We start from the raw sequence: 20,613 nt of genomic DNA, 5'->3' as shown, positions 1-20,613 counted from the left end.
AAAATATGTAAATAAAAAGGCAATATTTATTCACAACTATGCCATTACAAAATCATTTAAAATCAAATTAAAAACATGGGGTATTGCATGTGGGAGAAGGGATTCCTCTCAAGTTAATGCTTAGCCTAACAATCCAATATATATGAATCAGATGTGGGGGAAATGCATATGAGATTAAATGAACAGGTTAACCACCTTATCCATACTATTTATGCACAGTAAGGAGCAAGCCATAATGTGACATGTACAGTAATATTAAGCATTTGTTAGCATTGATATAAGTATGCCCTGGGACTCGAGAAACCTTATGCTGGACAACGGTCATGTAGTGGTAACAATAAGTTATCACACACAACCAGTACTCCAGCGGTTAAATGTGATTATTTAAATTCTGGCTTGGTCGGGCCGAAAGCCCATGTGCATGTTACAAATGTATGATGGAAGCCTGGCCCAAAGTTCCAGAAAATAAAATCCCAGTACATAGTATATAAATATAACTATTGTAGTTCAAGCTCAACTAAATTAAGTACCCATAGGCAGTTTTTTATATTCCATCCAATAACTGAGATATCAAAGATGCAATCGCAGTATAACACCTGCTTAATTACAGGCTACACCCTTAGTGTGGATGCTTTGTTGATTCTGGATGCTAAAATGTCCTGCTTGAGCATAAAAAAGAAGCTTTACAGATCATGTATCCAGTCCTACCGCCACAGAGTCACGCTGCCTTTATTGGGTCAGCCCGATATTCATCCAGCCTCAGATTGTTTATTCTGCTGTCAGTTGTGCACGCTACAAGTCCTCGGAGAGGGGCCCTGTCTCCCAGATGCAACACCACGCCTCACAGCCGTTTTGCTACCGAAAGTATTGGGGTATTTTTTGCTATGGTACAATTAAAGAGTATTAAAATGCAAAATGGCCAAATACCATTTATGTTAACACCCCCATTAAAAAAAGAGAATTTAGAAATGTTTGGTTTAAAATACTGTTTTATGCAATTAAAATAAATACATTTTATTTTTAAAAATAAAGAAATAACTACATAAATAAGTTTAATAACATACCTAAAGGCTCCTTCTACCTTTCATGAGCAATAGATGAATAGGTATAAACATACTGTATAGGAACCTGTGGCAGGCCTTGGAGGGTACCCAGTCAAAGAGTGAGCCTGGAGTAGCTGCCAGTTTCTCCCATATGCTGTACATCTTGAACAGGGCAAAAAAGATTTGGTCATATTTATTTTGTGCAGGGGGGAATATGTTTTGTATTGTATAGGATAATACATGACACTGTATTATGTAGTGCTTGGGGAAAAAACAGCTCTTACTATTCTATCTAGTCATTATAGCCATTTACATGTTTAGGACGTTACCACAGCAATACAAAATTGGTTCAGATGGGCTGCTGAAAAACTGTTTAATACAAGACTCACACCAGTGTCCTGGAGAGCACCAATTCTTTGAATCATTGTGAATCAAACCCTGATATCTCATTGTACAAGACTAGCTCATTTCTTATTAAGGGTATTCTAAGTTGCTTTAGTTGATCTTTTTGGTCTAAAAATGCAAAAATAATATCAGTTTACTGTATAGGCCAACTCACTCTAGAAAAAACAACCCACAAGAGGGAGCCAATGAATTGTAGTATTCACCTTGTTCTCCTAGAAACAATGCTAGGCTATCCTAATTTTTATAGTACCTGTACTACACCTGAATAATCATGATATATTTCAGTGTGTTAGCACAGTGATATAAATAAGTTCAAGGCAGCCACTATATCTTACAAAAGGAACCTTGTGAACTATGAAAATGGTTTTAAAATGTTCTTGGCACCGTGAATTCTGGCTTAAGATAAAATAATTGACAGACAAATTCAGCATGTATAGCTGTTGTCAGGCCAGGGCCTATGATTCTATGGGTGATTTCTGTGGAGTTTATAAAATACTTCCTTTACTTATTTAAGGCAAGAAATTCCTCAAGAGTGCCACTGCAGATGCTTTCTGTTCATTCTGAACACAGAGAGGCAATTTGGGCCGCAAACATGCAATGGGCAAAAGAATTGCCCTATTTATCTATGCAAACTTTTTTTAGAAACTTGCATAGCTAGTAAAATTGCATACAATAGTTTTACAGTTGTACTAATCATAGGGTTTTCTAAATTTAGACTTCTGCCAGTTTCTTTCCATACACTTCAATCATCTACAGCAAGTCCATACAAATGTATAATTGTAGTGTACATTCAGGCATATCTCTGGTGTAGCACAACCAGGAAATTTACAACTGGAATGTATACTAAAAGGAGCAGCTTGGTATTAGTACTAATACAACAGCTTTGAATAATTCTTTATACATTCCTTTTCCTAATGTGTGTCAAACTGCACTATGCCATATATTATATAAATAATGAACACGCATTAAGACCTAAATATGGACCAAAATATATAAATGGTAAATTGTACAGAAAAAAATAAAATGAAAAAAGTATCCTAAAGTGCCAGTTTAATGCACAGTGTAAGATCTAGTGGATGCATAAGTATAGCATTCCAGAGAAAGTACGTGGCTGAAATAAACAGAGAAAGGAATTCAAGAATGCCTAGGATAGACATATAGCTGTCAGAAGCTTAAAAATGTCTCAAGCACTTTAGACAAAGAGTAAACAGAGTAGATTAAACATGACATTTTCTTTAGATCTGCTGGAGAAGACCTCTCCAGTAAGCTCTTTAGCTTCAGAGCAGTATGCATAGCAATGGTGAATGCCTTGTCTGGTGGTTAATGGCTGCAGTCTGTGCCTTATGAACCTTGTCATGCATTATTGATCATTTTAATCTGCTGTTACAGTTTTCCAATATTTAATCTCTGAGCAATTTGTCCAGGCTGCAACCTGCCTTTCATGTGGTCAGTACTTTATTGAGAAACCAAATAAGCTGCAACATTTTTACACTGAGCTTGGAATTGTAATTTACACTCAGGGTAATATAATAATACAATACTGTAAAGTTTTACAGCTTTGAAAATTGAGACGCTTGCAGCCAGGTCAAGAATGATGTAATTGTCAGCTGTTCAATAACCTGTCTCGACGTTTACTTTTGTCTCTTGGCACTGGGGATATAAGGTAAACAAAAATGTATGTTTTACTCTGTGGTTTTTATTATGATTTGCTACTCGTTCTTTGTGATCAGCAATGTGTTGCGCTTTGTAGTAATCTTTATTGTTATATGAAAGAGGGAAAAGGTCGGGGGTTAATTAACCTTAAGAAAGACTGATTAACTGATTTATAATAGGTCACTTGTCAGCAAGGTGGAAGTTCGCTAAGTTATCTTGAAAGGGAAAAGGTGTAAAGAAGGGAAAGGGCTAAACAGAGATTTAAAGATTTATTCATAAATTAGGATAATAATAATGCCTGTATCTCTTGTTCCTAAAAAGTAGTGACAAATCGCAGTGAGGTTTCAGCCATAGAAAGGAGGATTTTTTAAATGTTACTCTTTAAAAGAATTAGGGCAGCGGCGTAACTACAGAGGAAGCAGACCCTGATTCTGCAGGGGGCCCAGGAGTTGTAGTGGCCCCATGAGGCCCTAATAAATTAGCAATTTCAACATATATTGGTAAAACAGGACAACCTCTGGATATGTTAGGGGTCCTAAAATAAATTTTGCTGTAGGGCCCAGGAACATTTAGTTATGCCACTAAATTAGGGGGTTATTTATCAAAGGTCAAGTTGATTTTTACCCCAAAAAATTGTATTTTTGAGGGCATTTTTCAAGCAAAACTCGGGTTAAAAAAATGATACCTGTATATTTATTATACCCCAATGCTGGAATTAGCTTGAATCTGAAAATACTCCAGCTAAAACCTGTTGAGGTCACGTAGAAGTCAATAGCAGAGTTTAGAAAACATTCGAATTGTGAGTAAATTTGAGGTATAAAAAATCTTACAATCCTCTAAAACTTGACCGTTGATAAATAACCCCCTTGGATTTGTGAATCTGACTGATTTGTTTAATTGGGTACTCTTTACCTAGGTTTAGGACAGGCCACACTTTAGTTTATATTTCTGCAGAAATACTAAATATTTAAAAGGGTTCATAAACTTTCAAACTCCACAGTATGTGGGATTTTTTATTCACAATAATGTAGTTGTAACGTATTGGCATTCATAGTTATGATAGCATATGATAGCATCAGACCAACATTTGAATATAAGAACGGCCACAACGTAAACCCAGTTAAACCCTGTTGCAAACCAAAGACAGCTTAATCAGTTCTATGAAAAATTTAGATATGAATTCAACTGGTACTGTTGGTGATGAATTATTTATGGATCTCTGGTGACCAAGTACAGTTCATGGAACCAAAAAGCATAGTTTACATCATTGTTGACCCTTCACTCAAAGGATTTAGATTATTTTATCCCACCTTAGACATGCTCAGTATCATCTATCATATATAATATATCTTAGGTACTGTAGTTAAGACGTCCTGAGGGGTCATATATCAAGATGACATCATGTGAAAAAATCTCAGTAAAACTGCTTTTGTATGTGATATCTGTGCACGTAGTTAAAGATTTCATACAGAAATAGAAAAAATAGATTAGGCAAGTAAGTGGAATGGACAAAGGTGACAGCCCTAGCTAAGATATTTGGGGCCTTTGCAGCATAGCCATTTTCCTAAGATATCTGCAAACAAGTTTCTGCTGTCAGTGTTCACTGCATGTACAAACTGGTGTCAGAATACAGGATCTAATCAGTTAGTGCATGAATTAGAGTAAATGTTAGTAGCATAAAGCAAATAAAATTTTGAATACTTATCCAAAATATCAAGAAGAATTATTCTAATTATTTTTTAGGGTTGTTATTTTTTAGATTTATAGATATAGTAATTCCTGTGCTAATAGTGAGGTCCTGGATGAGGTAGTGTACTACACCTGTCTAAAGTTAGATTATGAGCAACTCACTATTTAAAACTGTTGATCACTCTAGTCTCTTTATAAATGTGATGGATTAACATTGTTGCTTGATGCTGTCATAAGAATTAGCAAAAGTCAAACTGAGATGAATTTATCACTGACGTTAGTTCTGATGCATATGCAAATTAGGATTCGGATTCGGTTCGGCCTGGCAAAAGGATTCGGCCGAATCCGAATCCTGCTGAAAAAGCCTGAATCCCGAACTGAATCCTGGATTCGGTGCATCCCTAGTTATATCAATCAGTATAAGTACTGATGGCTAGTTGACTCAGGAGGAAATGAAGAGACTAGAACATGTAAACATAAAATGACATTACCCCAGGGTACTAAAATAGCTTGGCACTGTGATTTCCAAACCACTTTAGTTAATTTCCCAGGATTGTTAAGTATCTGGTATGGTGCTAAGAGATTGGAGAATTTCTAATGTTGTGCCATTATTAAAAAAAAGAATCCCATTTACAGCCTGAAATCTTTTAGCCTGTTAGCTTGACATTTTTAAAGGGTGGTTTAAAGGATTAGATACTGGAATACATTTCAAACCACAATACTTAGAAGTAAACATATTCATTATTTTTTCTCAATCACTAGCATATTTATGAAAAACTGTGTTGTGTTAAGTTATGAAAAATAACTTGATAACAAATTGGTCCCTTTATCAATTAAATTTAGGAATATTGGCCTTGAACTAGGGATGCACCGAATCCACTTTTTTGGATTCGGCCGAACCCCCAAATCCTTCGTGAAAGATTCGGCCGAATACCGAACCGAATCCGAACCGTAATTTGCATATGCAAATTAGGGGTGGACATTTTTTACTTCCTTGTTTTCTGACAAAAAGTCATGCAATTTCCCTCCCGCCCCTAATTTGCATATGCAAATTAGGATTCGGATTCGGTTCAGCTGGGCAGAAGGATTTGGCCGAATCCGAATCCTGCTGAAAAAGGCCGAATCCTGGCCGAATCCCGAACCGAATCCTGGATTCGGTGCATCCCTACCTTGAACATAATATTTGTGTTTGGATAGAGAACTGACAGAAGGCTAGATTACAGACTGTGATGGTAAGTGTAACACTTTCTTAGTGGACCACTGTTGTTAGTTTAGTATCCCAAAGGTCTGTCCTTGGTCCATTGCTTTTTAACTTGCTCATTAATGACCTTGAGGTGGGCATTGTAACAGCATCTCTATTTCTGCTGATGATCCTTAATTGTGCAGAACTAGAAGACCCATGCAGAATGTTTCTGCTTTTTCAGAGTGATTTGACTGAATTGGGCAAAAAATTGATTGATGGTGTTTAATGTGGATAATGCGTGGTTATGCACTATAACATAAATGCTAATAATACACTAAATGGTAGAGTGTGAGTCAGGGGCATCTGTAATTGAGAAAAATTTGGGAAATTTTGTTTATAACAGGCTATGCAACGTTAGTCAGTGGCTAATAAAGCAAATAAAGGACTGTGTCAAGAGATAAATACATAATTTTACCACTTTTTAAATCCCTGGAAAGACAACACCTTGAGCATTCAGTACGGTTTTGGGCCTCAGTCCTAAGGAGGGCATTAATCAGTTGGAAAGTTTGCAGAGATGTGCAACTAAGATTTGGTGATGTCGTGATGGCAGATTCTATTAATGTCTTTAAGAGGGGATTGGATATATAGTGAATAAATGACCCCCTATTGTAAAATATAAGGATATTATAAGTTACAGAGCAATCCACGTCCATATACTGTAAAAGCACAAGGTGACGTTTTAATATCCTCATATTTTGCAATAGGGGGTACTTTATTAAAATATACAAGTTTCATTCATGTGACAGAAATGACATCACTAAGCACCATTTATAAGGATATAATTTACAGGATATTCATGGCTCTTGTGTTTTATAAGTATGTTATCAAAGGCTATAGTTATCTTTAGACATAAAGTACTAAAGGTGTGTGCTTATAAATTGTATATATTATCAATTGGCAGTTTTCAGTGACTATTTCTGCACACAATACAAACAGTCTATGGGTGTTTTTTCTCAGCGAAACCTGGTGAAAAATGTGCTTACCGTAGTACTACTAGAGACACCTTGCTTTTTGTCCCAATGAAAAATAAAAACATTGTTAATCGATATGCTTTCTTATTACTAAAATAGTCTATTTTTTTAAACCTGTAACATCAGATATATTCTGCAATGCTGTGTCCCTCGGCTACAATTATATAAAAATAGAAATTTAATTATACCCTATTAATACTTATCTATCATTTTTTCATGCTCTATTGTAGGCTTCTTTTCTAGTTATTACAGAAACATTACACATAAATTCCAAACTTACTATGTGCTATAGACCACATAGTAGTATGCATGCAATTTGTCATGATGTTAAATGTATTACTATGTAACAATAATAATATATAATGATTTCCTGCAAATCTACTTTAATCAGCCCTCTATGATATCATAGTAATAGAATGCAGTTTTCTTCAAGCTTTGGAAAAGAACAGACTCATTACTATACTTCTTGTTAACAGATGAGCTAAGGCGCCATGGGTGTTATCACTGTTAATTGCACTGTGCTATTACTTCTAAAGGATTGAGTTCAATTTTGTCATAGGTCAGGAGTCACATGGATTTTATTGCTTGCATTTAATGCTCAGGGAAATCTGCTTCCATTACTAAAGAAGCATGCAATTAAACTCAGTTTACTGCATTTGGCGATTTCCATTAACACCTGCAGTGCTGGAAACCTTTATCATCTTCCTTCTGCAGTCTTTTTTTTTCTTTTAAATTACTCAAATTAACATGTTGTTTTGCAGTGGAGATGAACAAAGTCTCACCAATTCACTTCTTTTTGAGATTTCTTTATCTAAAGCAGGGATCCCCAACCAGTAGCTAGTGAGCAACATGTTGCTCTCCAACCCCTTGGATGTTGCTCCCAATGGCTTCAAAGCAGGTGCTTATTTTTTAATTCCAGGCTTGGAAGCAAGTTTGGGTTGCATAACAACCAGGTGTACTGCCAAACAGAGCCTCAATGTAGGTTGACAATCCACATAGGGGCTATCAAATGGCCAATCACAGCCCGTATTTGGCACCCCAGGAACATTTGTCGTGCTAGTGTTGCTTCCTAACTCCTTTTACTTCTGAATGTTGCTCACGGGTTCTTAAGGTTGGGGATCCCTGATCTAAAATATTCTAGTGCCTGCAGAGAAGTTTTTTGTATTGAAAATAAGGATCTGAACAACATCAAACCTGTCATGTTTTGATACCACTTATCCCCAGTTCTCTGGGACAGGTCTACCATTATAATTACTGTTACACTAGCAAAAACGGTAAAAAAAAATCCAATAATTTCCATCAACCTAATTTTGTAAATGCATGACTGACCTAATATTCTTATCTGAATGAGGATTATTATAATATTAATATTATTATTATTACAATATTCTGTGCAGTTTGCTGTAGAACATCTCCAACAAAAACATGTAGAGCAATTGTTTTTTTTATATGAATATGAGTAAAAAAGCAGCAATGACCTTAACAGTATTTAGTTTTAGTTTGAATGCTAATGACACTGCCAAAAATCTTTCAGAATTACTTTAATGACGTTACCACAGTGTAACTACAACATTGTTAAGCGTTCCATTAAATTCTTATAAGAGAAGATCAGCGGAACTTTAGAAAGAAAATAAAGCACACAAAGTACTGGTTGTACTTAGTACTGAAGAAAAATACACCATGATAACCTTTGTAACAGGTCAGAAAAGTCTTTGATTCTCCTTATTTGATCCTAACATTTCTGTTTGTTTAAAAGCTATTTTTTTTTACATAACCAGCAAAACATTTTAAGTAAACTTGATACATTTGATTCATAATATAATTCTTTGGTAGATCAAGAGTTCATTTGCATGTTTGTTTTACTTTTTCACAGGAATACTGACTACACGCATCTATTTGTTCATGTTTCATTTGTTAGCACTGCTGTCTGCACAGGTGAATTAAAGGTGGTCATTTACAGGCAGATTTAAAGGCAAAGAAAAGGTCTATATAATATACCAGTCAAGCCTCAAAGTAATGCTGCTCTCAGTCCTCTGTCAAAAGAAACACCACATTTGTTTCCTTCTATTATGTAGACATGGGCTTCTGTATCAGTTCCTTCTTTGAGCTTAAACCTCCAGGGCAGGTCTTGAGCATGCTCAGTTTGCTAATCTCTCCCTCTCCCTCCTCCTTCCTCCCCCTGTAAACTGAGCCCAGAGCTAATAGCGAGCGGGCAGAGACTCAGGCAGGAAGTTATGTCATCAGCTAATATGGCAGCTGCTATTCTATACCAAACAGAGAGAGCTTCTAGAGCTGTTTACTCAGGTATGGTAAAGCATTCTACAGAATAAATATAGTTTCCTACCTTGCATTATTTTGGCTAATCTATTGGCCATAAACTGCCTTGGTAGCTTTTCCTTCTCCTTTAAGATGCTGATTCAGACCTAGTCGGCAGCTTATCTGCCCATGTATGGAGCCCTACTACAGGTCTGTCTGACCAATAGCTGGCTGAAAATCGGTAGATGTTGGTTGGGCAGGTTTAGAAAATCCTGTTGGGACGAGGTTGGAATTGGTTCTTTGATGCAGACCTCACCCTGATGACCTGTACTGTCATGGACATAGTGGGAAAAGATAAACTCATTTGGCAACCTCTGCCTTGGCACTACTTGTTTCTTCCAGAGTAATGTGAATGCTAAGGAATCTCCTTAAAGCACTAACATCCGTATAGTATGTGTGTATATATATATATATATATATATATATATATATATATATATATATATATATATATATATATAGATATATATATACAGTATATATAGATATATATATATATATATATATACAGTATATATATATATATATATAGTATATATATATATATATATATTTATATATATATATATATATATATATTTATATATCAGCATAAAGAACACAATATAATGTCCCAACACATGGGACTTAATTTATGTGCAAAGCTTAAATGGTGTAAGTCAACGTTTCGGTCCTGCACAGAGGAACTTTATCAAGACAAAATTCCTCTGTGCAGGACCGAAACGTCGACTTGCAGCATTAAAGCTTTGCACATAAATTAAGTCCCATAATTGCGTGTTGTTCTTTATGCTGATATTGCTTTTTGTGGCAGCACCATGGCTTTTTTGCCTTTTTCTAGGAGTGACCGGCGACCGCGCTAATCTTCAAACTCTGTGTGTGTGTGTGTGTGTGTGTGTGTGTGTGTGTATATATATATATATATATATATATATATATATATATATATATATATATATATATATATATATATATATAGTGAATAAAGTACCCCCTCTTGTAAAATATAAGGATATTATTAGTTACCGAGGAGTTTCATGACCATATAAAAACACGAGGCCGAAGGCCGAGTGTTTTTATACAGGTCATGGAACTCCGAGGTAACTTCTAATATCCTTATATTTTACAACTGGGGGTACTTTATTTATTATAATACACAAATTTTAGTGAGTCATGTGACAGAAATGACATCACTACTCACCGTTTATAACTGATGACATCACTACTCACCGTTTATAAGGATATAATTTACAGGATATTCATGGCTTTTGTGTATTATATATATATAATATATAAATACTAAGATCAACTATAAAAATAAAACTCTTCTTCTTGTGTCTGAATACGTCATTATTTCAGCACAGAAATAAGAAAAATACAGGTAAAATTAATATATTCATCTGGTATACCAAGATAATTCTTATTTAACTGTGTAAACTAATCCTCTAAAGATTATGTTCATCAACTCTGCCCTAACATGTGCAGTCAAGTAAAGCTTTCTCTGACTGTGACTAGAGAGACATATGTTTGTGGTATTTTCTCACCAAAGGTAAATCACCTAAAAAAAAGAACTACAGAACCTCTGAGTAAAGGTCACATAAGACACATTATAGTACTGAGTAACAAATCTGTATGTAATCATGCAGCAGTTTATTCACACCCTTCCTTGGCAGTTTGTTATGTCAAGGCACTTTGTACAGCTGCAAAAGTTAACTCTTACACAGAGCAACCTACTGCATAGGACCAAAACAGACTACTCTTGCATTCAAGCCAATTTCCACTGCTGGCTTCCACAGGGTTATATGTATAGTTTGTGCTGAGGGACATTGGTCACATCACCATATGTTATAAAATCACTGGGTGCATGTGACTTTCTTTAGCTCTTCTGCTGAGTATCTGGGAAATATATATAGATATACAGAAGAGCCATGAATATCTTATATTCTTGTAAACAGTGCTTTATGATGTCATCAGTTATAATCAGTGGTTAGTAAAGTAATGTGTGTTATATGACTCAATTGTTTATTATAAAAAATGATGCACCCCTTCTTGTAAATATTAAACTAAAGGGGCAGTTCACCTTTAAGTTAACTTTTAGTATGTTATAGAATGGCTATGCTATGCAAATTTTTATTCAGTCTTAATTTTTTCTTTTTTTTATAGTTTTTGAATTATTTGCCTTCTTCTGACTCTTTTCCGCTTTCAAATGGGGAGTACTGAACTCATCTTAACAACAAATGCTCTGTAGTACTACAAATGCAAATGTAATTGCTAATTTTTATTACAAATCTTTTTATTCAGCCTCTTTCTAATTCATATACCAGTCTCTTATTACTATTATTACCATTACCATGTATTTTTAGACTGCCAACATATTGCTCAGGGCTCATTGCATGGTTGGACCATAGCAACCAAATTGCTGAAAACTGGAGAGCTGCTGAATAAAAAGCTAAATAACTCAAAAGCCACAATTAATAAAACATGAAAGCCAACTGTAGTTTGTCTCAGAATATCACTCTGTACATCATACAAGTTTAATTTAAAGGTCAACAACCCCTTTAACACCAAGGCCCTCGGCCTTGTGCTTTTATATGGTCATGGAACTCCTTGGTGATTTCTGATATCCTTATAATTTATAATAGCCTGGCTAAACTGAGAAGTAGAAGGATTGTAATGGGTTGAATACAGTTGCTACTGTTTAGACTAAAACGTTCGCTTTTTAAGTTGTACAAATTGTTCTTGATTGTTTTGCTCTTCCATTACTCATAATGTAACACAGACAAAAAAACTCTCATCTTTGGGCTGGACTAATAAATAGATCCTTGAATTGGGAACATTGCATTATAAAGAAGTCAGCGTAATAATATCTTATTTGTTTTACAATATCACCTAGAGCAAAAGCATATTGAGGTTTAGGTATGTCACAGAATATTATCATGATTCCAAACGAAAACTACGTCTGGGAGTAGCTAGAGAACATTTGTTTCTGTACTGGATGACATACGAGAACTCCCATCAGCGTTTTTATTTTGGCTCAGCCATGTATTGCTAGTGCCTAAGTAAACACATTGCTAAAAACAAAACTAGTTACACGAATGAACATTGTCTTTGCTGTCCACCCACTGTAATAAATGTAGGACAGGGAGTTTTGCACAGCACGCTAAGTTTATACTTTTAAACTTGTATGATACTGTCTGTACAGCTAAAGATGTGACAATAAAAAAGAAAGAGAGAAAAAGTTGAATGCATCTATGGTTTATGCTTCAGACAAAAAAACTCATGTTTGAAATATATTTTCTCAGTTTTTTTAATGAAATATTTCACAGAAATAGCTGACCCCAGATTTTAATCACATGGAGGAACCCTTAAGACAAAAATGGGGACATGGTGTTTGAATGCAACTCAACTCAAGAACCACAAATAATAAAAAGTGAAAACAAGTGCAAATTGTCTCAGGATATCACTCTTTACATCATACTTAGGGCTCTTACACATGAGCATTCCGACCTGCGCTCCCCTGCGTTCCGTTTTTTGGCGTTCAGCCGCAGGGGAGCGCAGGAATAGATGCAAGTCATTATTTGAAATGGGGCTGTACTCACTCAGGCACGTGTAGGCGCCGAACGCAGGAAAAATGCAGCATGTTGCGTCTGAACCTGCGTTCGGCGCCTACACGCGCCTGAGTGAGTACAGCCCTATTTCAAATAATGACTTGCGTCTATTCCTGCGCTCCCCTGCGGCTGAACGCCAAAAAACGGAACGCAGGGGAGCGCAGGTCGGAACGCTCATGTGTAAGAGCCCTTAAAGTTAATTTAAAGATGAACAACTCGTAATTAACGTAATGGATGACAATGTTTTTTCCTGTAAACTACTAGTTAGAGTTGTTTTGGGAACCTGTACCATCAGTGAAAGTCTCAGTAAAGGTTACAGTGAAAAAAGTAATTGGCTAAAGCACAGATTGTATATTTAAATAGGTGGAAATGCATCATGGTGTGCAGTGTTAAAATAATGTCTGTGCATGATTCTTTAAGTGCAAATACGCTGCTTTTATTGATGCATCCTGCTGTAGGCGCAGCTATGCAGAAGTGCCAGGAGTGGCTTTGGACACAATTACCTTTAATGAACACTATTGATTGGCTCAATGACTGCATACATTTTTGCAAAACTATGGTCATAAATGACCCCAATGTATCATTAGAGAATAAGGTCATTTAATTGCTTCTGTTTCCAATTTTTTTTTTTAAAAAAATGTCTTATGTCATTACAGGGATGTTCAACAGCCCCAAGTTCACCTGCAGTGAACACTCGCCCTGTTACACTGGGTGCCTCAGTGTCCCTATATAACATCTCATCAATTGGTGCTAAACCAGAGGTAAAGAAACGCAGAGCTCCTCCCCCACCAAAGCCAACACCCTTCGAAGCGGTGGTTGAAAAAAACATGGATCAAAAAACACCAGAGCAGGTGAGAGCTTTAGAAAATAATACCATGAAAATGTATAAACAATGTATAATGATTAAAGGTTTTTTATGCGTGTCTTCAGCTACTTTAAAATGTTGATTTATACATTCAGATTGTATTCTGTGTTAGTAAATAGCCCTTATTCTTCTTGCTGGAGCTGGAAATGGGCACCATCCTGCAACTCCAGTAACACCTGCTTGGAGCTGCTGGTTGTTCATCTATTTTTATTGTCATGGCTGTAGAGACTGGAGTCTGGAGTTAAAGAAGAAGTAAGCCCCTTATAAAAAAAAACCCTACCCCCCTACCCTACATAGACCCCCCTCCCTCCTCCACCCAACCTAGCTGGTACCCCGGGCAAATGCCCCTAACTTTTTACTTACCCCTCGGTGCAGATTCACGGCATTGGAGTTCACAGCAGCCATCTTCTTGTCTTTGGTCTTCATCAGGAATTAAGTTCCGTATCGGCGCATGCGCAGTTGGAGCAGTATTTGTCAACTGCGCATGAGTCGAAAATCATGAAAATTGCTGAAGAGCCAAAAGAAGACCCAATGAAGACCGAACAGAAAGGAGATGGTGCCCTTAACTCTGATGCCGTGAATCTGCACCGAGGGATAAGTAAAAAGTTAGGGGCATTTGCTAGCAGCTAGGTTGGGGGGAGGAGGGAGGGGGGTCTATGTAGGGTGGGGGGTAGGGTTTTTTTAATAAGGGGTTTACTTCTTCTTTAAGACTTAACCAGCCCATACACTTTTCTTCCCTTCTATAAACTAACTGTAGTGATCTTTAATATCCAGTATTTGTCAATATGTTCTACTGAATACATTTAGGCAAAATGCTATACATCTGTGCCTTCTATATAAACAGCTTGTGAAAGTATTGTACCCATGTAGCCTATAGGGATGTATACTCCATTGTGGTGAAACTGCCAACATGCATCTACTTTACATTTACTTTAAAGTGCATAAGACGTATTAACGCTATACCATTTTTATGCTATCCTTAAAGGAGAAGGAAACCCTAAAAATGAATAGGACCAAAAATGCCATATTTTATATACTGAACTTATTGCACCAGCCAAAAGTTTCAGCTCTCAATGTCAGCGGGGGCCTGCGGCACCCACAGGGGGGTGTAGTAAGGATCAAGGAGGAAGTCCTTTTCCAGTGAGTCCAGGCAAAGTACAATTCAAGGGAAATCCAATAGAGAGGTCAAGTCCAGGCAAGGGTTCGAGATGGCAGGCAGCAAGGTTCAAATGTCAGGAACAGGCAGAAGATCAATAACAGGAAAAACAGGCAAGCAGGGAGACCCAGGAACACAATATAATATCGAGCTATACTCGGGCATCGAACTCGGGTTTCCGGCGTCCTTTTAAGTTTGAATTTGGCGCCACAGCGCGTGACATCACCGCGCTGGCGCTCCGGCGCCGGCGTCCTTACGCCCACGAGTAGTCCTGGGCGCCGCCATCTTGGATCCGCTGCGCCGGGAGTAAGGTAGGGAGCGCCGAGCGCTCATCGTGACACTCAACTGCAGCAATGATCCAGGACTTTAAACTTGTCACATGGGGCACCATCTTGGAAAGAGTCTGTGACACTCACATGCTCTGTGGGCTCTGAGCAGCTGTTGAGAAGCTAAGCTTAGGGGTCGACACAAATTATCCAGCAGAAAAAGAGGTTGGCCTGTAATATAAGCTGATGCTACGGGGCTGATTATTAAATTCTGATGCTAATTACACTGGTTTCTGAGCTGCCGTGTAGAAATTATCTGTATTAATTACTTATCAGCCTTATATTGTGACATTTATATTCTATGTGTACTGTATATTGTGAGTGGGTCCCTAAGCTCAGTAAGTGACAGCAGCACAGAGCATGTGCAGTGAATCAGTAGAAAGGAAGATGGGGACCTACTGGGGCATCTTTGGAGACACAGATCTTAACTGCTAAAGGACTGTCGTTGCTTGGGATTGGTACAGAAGCCCAAAACATAACATACAACATTTCTAGCTACTTCTTTAGTTTAACTTTCCTTGTCCTTTATTCTGCTTACCTTTCTTGCATACTGTTAGCAAGCAGTTTAATTTTGGCTTATGCTTTCTGTGTTTTGATATTTGACATTGCAGAGCACAGCATCTTGGCAAGGACTTAAAGGAATACCAAAGGTATAATCATTGGGGGTGGAGGTCAAAATGTTAAGCACCCCACTGATTATAATAACTTACCTGAGACCCTGGGTCAGCATTCCAGTTTGCTGAAAAATGCATCAGCCAGGGGCTACTAGGCTACAAATGCCACATCACTGTCTTATATTTGCTTAAGAATATTCTTTAAGTTTCTGTACTGTGCACATGCACAGTAGAGTAAAGCCAAAATCAAACTTTGAAGAAAAAAGACGGCTTTTCACTACTACACATGCATGCCTGGATTTGTGGAGAGTCCACCAAGGCCCGGGCCTAGGGCGGCAGGATTTTAGGGGGGTGGCATGCTGAGCAACAACACCCACATTGGTTCAGAAACACTGGGGTAACTCAGGAGATACAATCGTTTTTATTTCCTGTGTGCTAATCCCCATTGCTCCGGTTCCGAAATTGCGTGAATAAAAGGGAAGGGACGGGAGTGACCGATATCAGTGGGTCTAGGGGTGCCCGCTATATAAATCTAGCCCTGGCCCAGCCTGGAACCATACAGATACAGAAGAAGATTTCGACATGGCGCTTCTACAGAAGTACCTAGGGTTGGTGCAGTTTTTAGTAATTTGTGGTCAATGTAATTTACAAGTCCCATTTATCTAATTCTCTTTATTAGATTAAAAATTCCGCACAAATATATACTTCACATCATAATATACAAAATCAGCTTTTTTTAAGAATTTTCTAACCTATGTCATGAACATCTTCACTGTCCTAAGAAAAGTTACAAGCTGCTATTTTTCAAGCCAGTCTAGGCCTGTCTAATTATAGGCCTAAAGGCAGAATCTGACGTCCAAGGGATTTTTATGATCCCAACATGCACAGAGGTCTCACACAATTCTTTGGATGTCTTTTTATCATAATGCAGCTCTATTGCACGTGAAGTGTTCAGTCCAAGTCAGGGAAATATAGACAGTTAAAGGTAGAGTTACCAGATCAATTGAACATTCACCTTTACAAAACACGTCTACAGATATCCACAATGGGAAAAGTTGTTATTTTGAATCATGAATAATATTAAATTGCAAGATCATATTCTTTTATACAATCGGCATTTGTATTACATTTCCCATTAGGCCCTTCTTTCAGGAAATTGTTGTGCTTGGGGCATGTAGATGGGGTGACAACCATGCATCTGTACCAATAAACACAGCAGTTCCCATAAAGGAGGATGAGAGGCAACCGAGTTGCTCTTCCTAACAGTGCCATAGCAATTCGAGGGGAAAAATGTAGCAATAAAGCTTGACTTGTACTTTTCCTTAAAGGGATACTGTCATGGGAAAAAACATTTTTTTTCAAAACGCATCAGTTAAAAGTACTGTTCCTGCAAAATTCTGCACTGAAATCCATTTCTCAAAAGAGCAAACAGATTTTTTATAATTAATTTTGAAATCTGACATGGGGCTAGACATATTGTCAGTTTCCCAGCTGCCCCCAGTCATGTGACTCTGATAAACTTCATTCACTCTTTACTGCTGTACTGCAAGTTGAAGCCTAACAACAGAATAATGAAAAGGTAACCAGATAACAGCTCCCTAACACAACAGCTGCCTGGTAGATCTAAGAACAGCACTCAATAGTAAAAATAATTTTTTTTCGTGCACAAGGATGAACGTCAATTCCTTATTGGCTTCTTATATTCTTCCTTAAAAAGAGATTACATTTGTTTGGGTCATTTTATTTATGTGCTACTGTTGCTAACAGGAAAATCCTGCAAGAGTTAGACAAGTGAATATTTTTACTGACGCATGAGTTTTTTTTTCAAGGTTGGTAGATTCTTGATTATTTTTTCCTCTTAATGTTTTCTTTAAAATACAGTTGTGCTACAGCAGACTCAGGCTTTGCACATTCATTTCCGATTTCCTGTATATGTAAACCTTTGCAAGTAATTTAGTGATTTTATAATTTCTGTGGTGTTTAGAGAGCTGCCAGTTTCAGTAATCAAGTGTAGCTTATTTAAAAAGTGTAGATGTTCTCTTTGTTCTATTGTATTTCCTTTTGGCATGTTTGATCAAGTGTTTGTGAGTTTTGGCAATCTGCATTTTTTTCAGAAGCTGTTTGATCAATAAAATACAGTCTTTAAAACTCCCTGATATGGTCAGACAGTGCCATCGGCCAAAATTGATGTAATTTCTTTTTATACACTATGATATCATGTGAATGCAATACTGGGGCCACTGCCAATTTTTAAAAGCCAGACAGAAAAAAAAGAAAAAAGATTATATATGTTTAATTGTATTGATCAGTGGCCTCGGGCACTCGGTAATTGCATTCATCATCTACCAAGAGAGCTATCCAATCTAAGAAATTAAAACAATTAAACTGTAAATAAGAGTCCATATATCATACCTTACTTTGGTTTCTTTACTGAGCTCCCTTAGATCTGAAAAGACATTTTTTTTTCTATTTATAAAAATATTTTGTTCAAATAAAATGTGATCAAAGAACAGTCAAAACAGGGATATATCTGTACTACAACCCATGATTACATGGGCATGATATGTAATATTTAAAGCAAACATTTTTCCCCAAAATGAATACTTAAGCAACAGTTTATCTCATATTAAAGGGGTGGTTAACCTTCAAGTTAACTTTTAGTATGTTATAGAATGGCCAGTTCTTAACTTTTCAATTGGCCTTCATTATTTATTATTTATTTTTTATAGTTTTTCAATTATTTGCCTTTTTCATCTGACCTTTTCCAGCTTTCAAAATGGGATTAATGACCCCATCTAAAAAACAAATGCTCTGTAAGGCTCCAAATGTAATGTTATTGCCACATTTATTATTTATTCAGGGCCTCTCCTATTCATATTCCAGTTTCTTATTCAAATCAATGCATGGTTGCTCGGGTAATTTGGGCCCTAGCAACCAGATTACAAAACTTGCAAACTGGAGAGCTGCTGAAAAAAACATTAAATAACTCAAAAATCACAAATAATAAAAATGAAAACCAATTGTAAATCGTCTCAGAAAATCATTCTCTACACCATAGTAAAAGTTCATTTAAAGGTGAATGAACCCTTTAAGTGGCTTATTAAAGCCTTACCCAACTGGAAAATATTGCCCTTTTACATCTATTACCTTGAACCACCATTTCATGATGGTCTGCGTGTTGCCTCAGAGATCACCTGACCAGAAATACTGCAGCTCTAACTATAACAGGAAGAAGTACGTAGTAGCAAGAGACAGCCCTTTGTCCGTTAATTGGCTCATGTGACCTAAAATGTATGGTTTGTTTGCGTGCACCATAAATATATATATATTATCCTCCATAGAGATCAGTGTAGAGTACAGCTGATGGCTTGGTTGGACTGTGGTAGGTAAGAAATCTCTGGCACTCAAAGGGCAGGTGCAAGCAGGGACAGTCCCTTGCGTTTTGATGCTTGATAAAGGGGCCTGACCCAGAAACGTCGCATTTTCTGCTAATAAAACGCAAGGGACTGTCCCTGCTTGCACCTGCCCTTTGAGTGCCAGTGATTTCTTACCTACTTGCAGTTGGAGGGTGCCGATCCCTTTGTCACCATGCACCGGGCAATCAACGCCTAGGCCAGGGAGTGCGAGCAGAGCTTCCATTCGAATGGTTGGACTGGGACCAACCAGGGCTGATGTTTCAGGGCCCCCTGCAAGCCCCAACCCTAAGCCCAATCTTGGCCTCCCACGCACATGTGGATTGTGTTTTTGCTGCAACCAGCGGCAGATAGATGATTTGCTGAGCAGGGAGAGGGTTTTTTTTCTGGTTTCCCACTGGCCCAGTACAACCATGGCTGAAGGATTATATCAGATGTTGATTTTATTACACCTAGGCTGATCATATCAGAATATTAATGGAGACTTATTGTGATACAGAACATCATAAGGGAATAAGTTGTGATCAATTAAAAAGTCTGTACTGTCTCTGAAATAACCAACTCTTCAGTATCTCTTCAGTATCTCCCTCTTAGTAATCTGTCTTAATGTCAAAGGGCAGATTTTAATTGACTCTGGACAGACAACTGCATTCATTACTGTGCATAATTAATGGAAAATTAAAAGGGGGTTTTGGTCAGCCTGATTCTGAGAATTTATGAGCTGTGCAACTGGAAGAAAGGATATCAAGAGCATACACAGTACAATTTTAAAGAACAAGCTTACCGTGTACATAGAGAAATATGCTAAGTTAAAGCATTTCAGAGGATTGATACAACACAAAAAGTTCTGAGGCTAACAGGTGATGTGAGGTAGCATGGCTTTGTTTGTGACCTCCTAAGCTTTGTTTGGGGCCTCCTAAGCTTACACCAGACATTAACTGATTTCAATATTGAGCTTAATATCTAAAACAGATCAAATAATAAGCAGTATTTACTGTATAACATTAGCCAGCAGTCCTATGCTTTTCACCTATTGACAAAGATTCTTCTCACGTAATCTAATTAATATAGTGACCTCACTTTAGATCTTTAGATTTTACACCTTGTTTTAACATATTAATAAGGGGTAAAAACACAGCACTTATTGTTTCTGAAGTAGAAGAGGATGTACGTTTAGTTGTCAAAATAACTTTTGCAGATAGGACATTTGAAGCATGTGAAAGGATTTTGTGCAGACAGACTTCCTCTTTTGGATAGAAAATAGTGGGACTGTGTGGACATAGGAAATCTCAGCTATTTTGGTATTTTAACTGC

The 20,613-nt window shown here is 37.1% G+C and overlaps 1 protein-coding gene across 3 annotated transcripts in view; it reads left to right on the top strand.

Annotated features, from left to right (window-relative positions):
• The window catches only part of cobl.L (cordon-bleu WH2 repeat protein L homeolog), a 212,109-nt gene that overhangs the window by 109,037 nt on the left and 82,459 nt on the right, over window positions 1-20,613 (top strand). For all 3 annotated transcript variants that reach the window (XM_041565255.1, XM_018266224.2, NM_001086177.1), the window contains 1 exon segment: window positions 13,582-13,776. In XM_041565255.1, coding sequence (XP_041421189.1) covers window positions 13,582-13,776 — 195 coding nt within the window.

The sequence above is a fragment of the Xenopus laevis genome, chromosome 6L (genome assembly GCF_017654675.1).
Source record: "Xenopus laevis strain J_2021 chromosome 6L, Xenopus_laevis_v10.1, whole genome shotgun sequence".
Lineage (NCBI taxonomy): Eukaryota > Metazoa > Chordata > Amphibia > Anura > Pipidae > Xenopus > Xenopus laevis.
The sequence above is the reverse complement of the archived record's forward strand: the minus strand, read 5'-3'. Positions and strand labels throughout refer to the sequence as shown.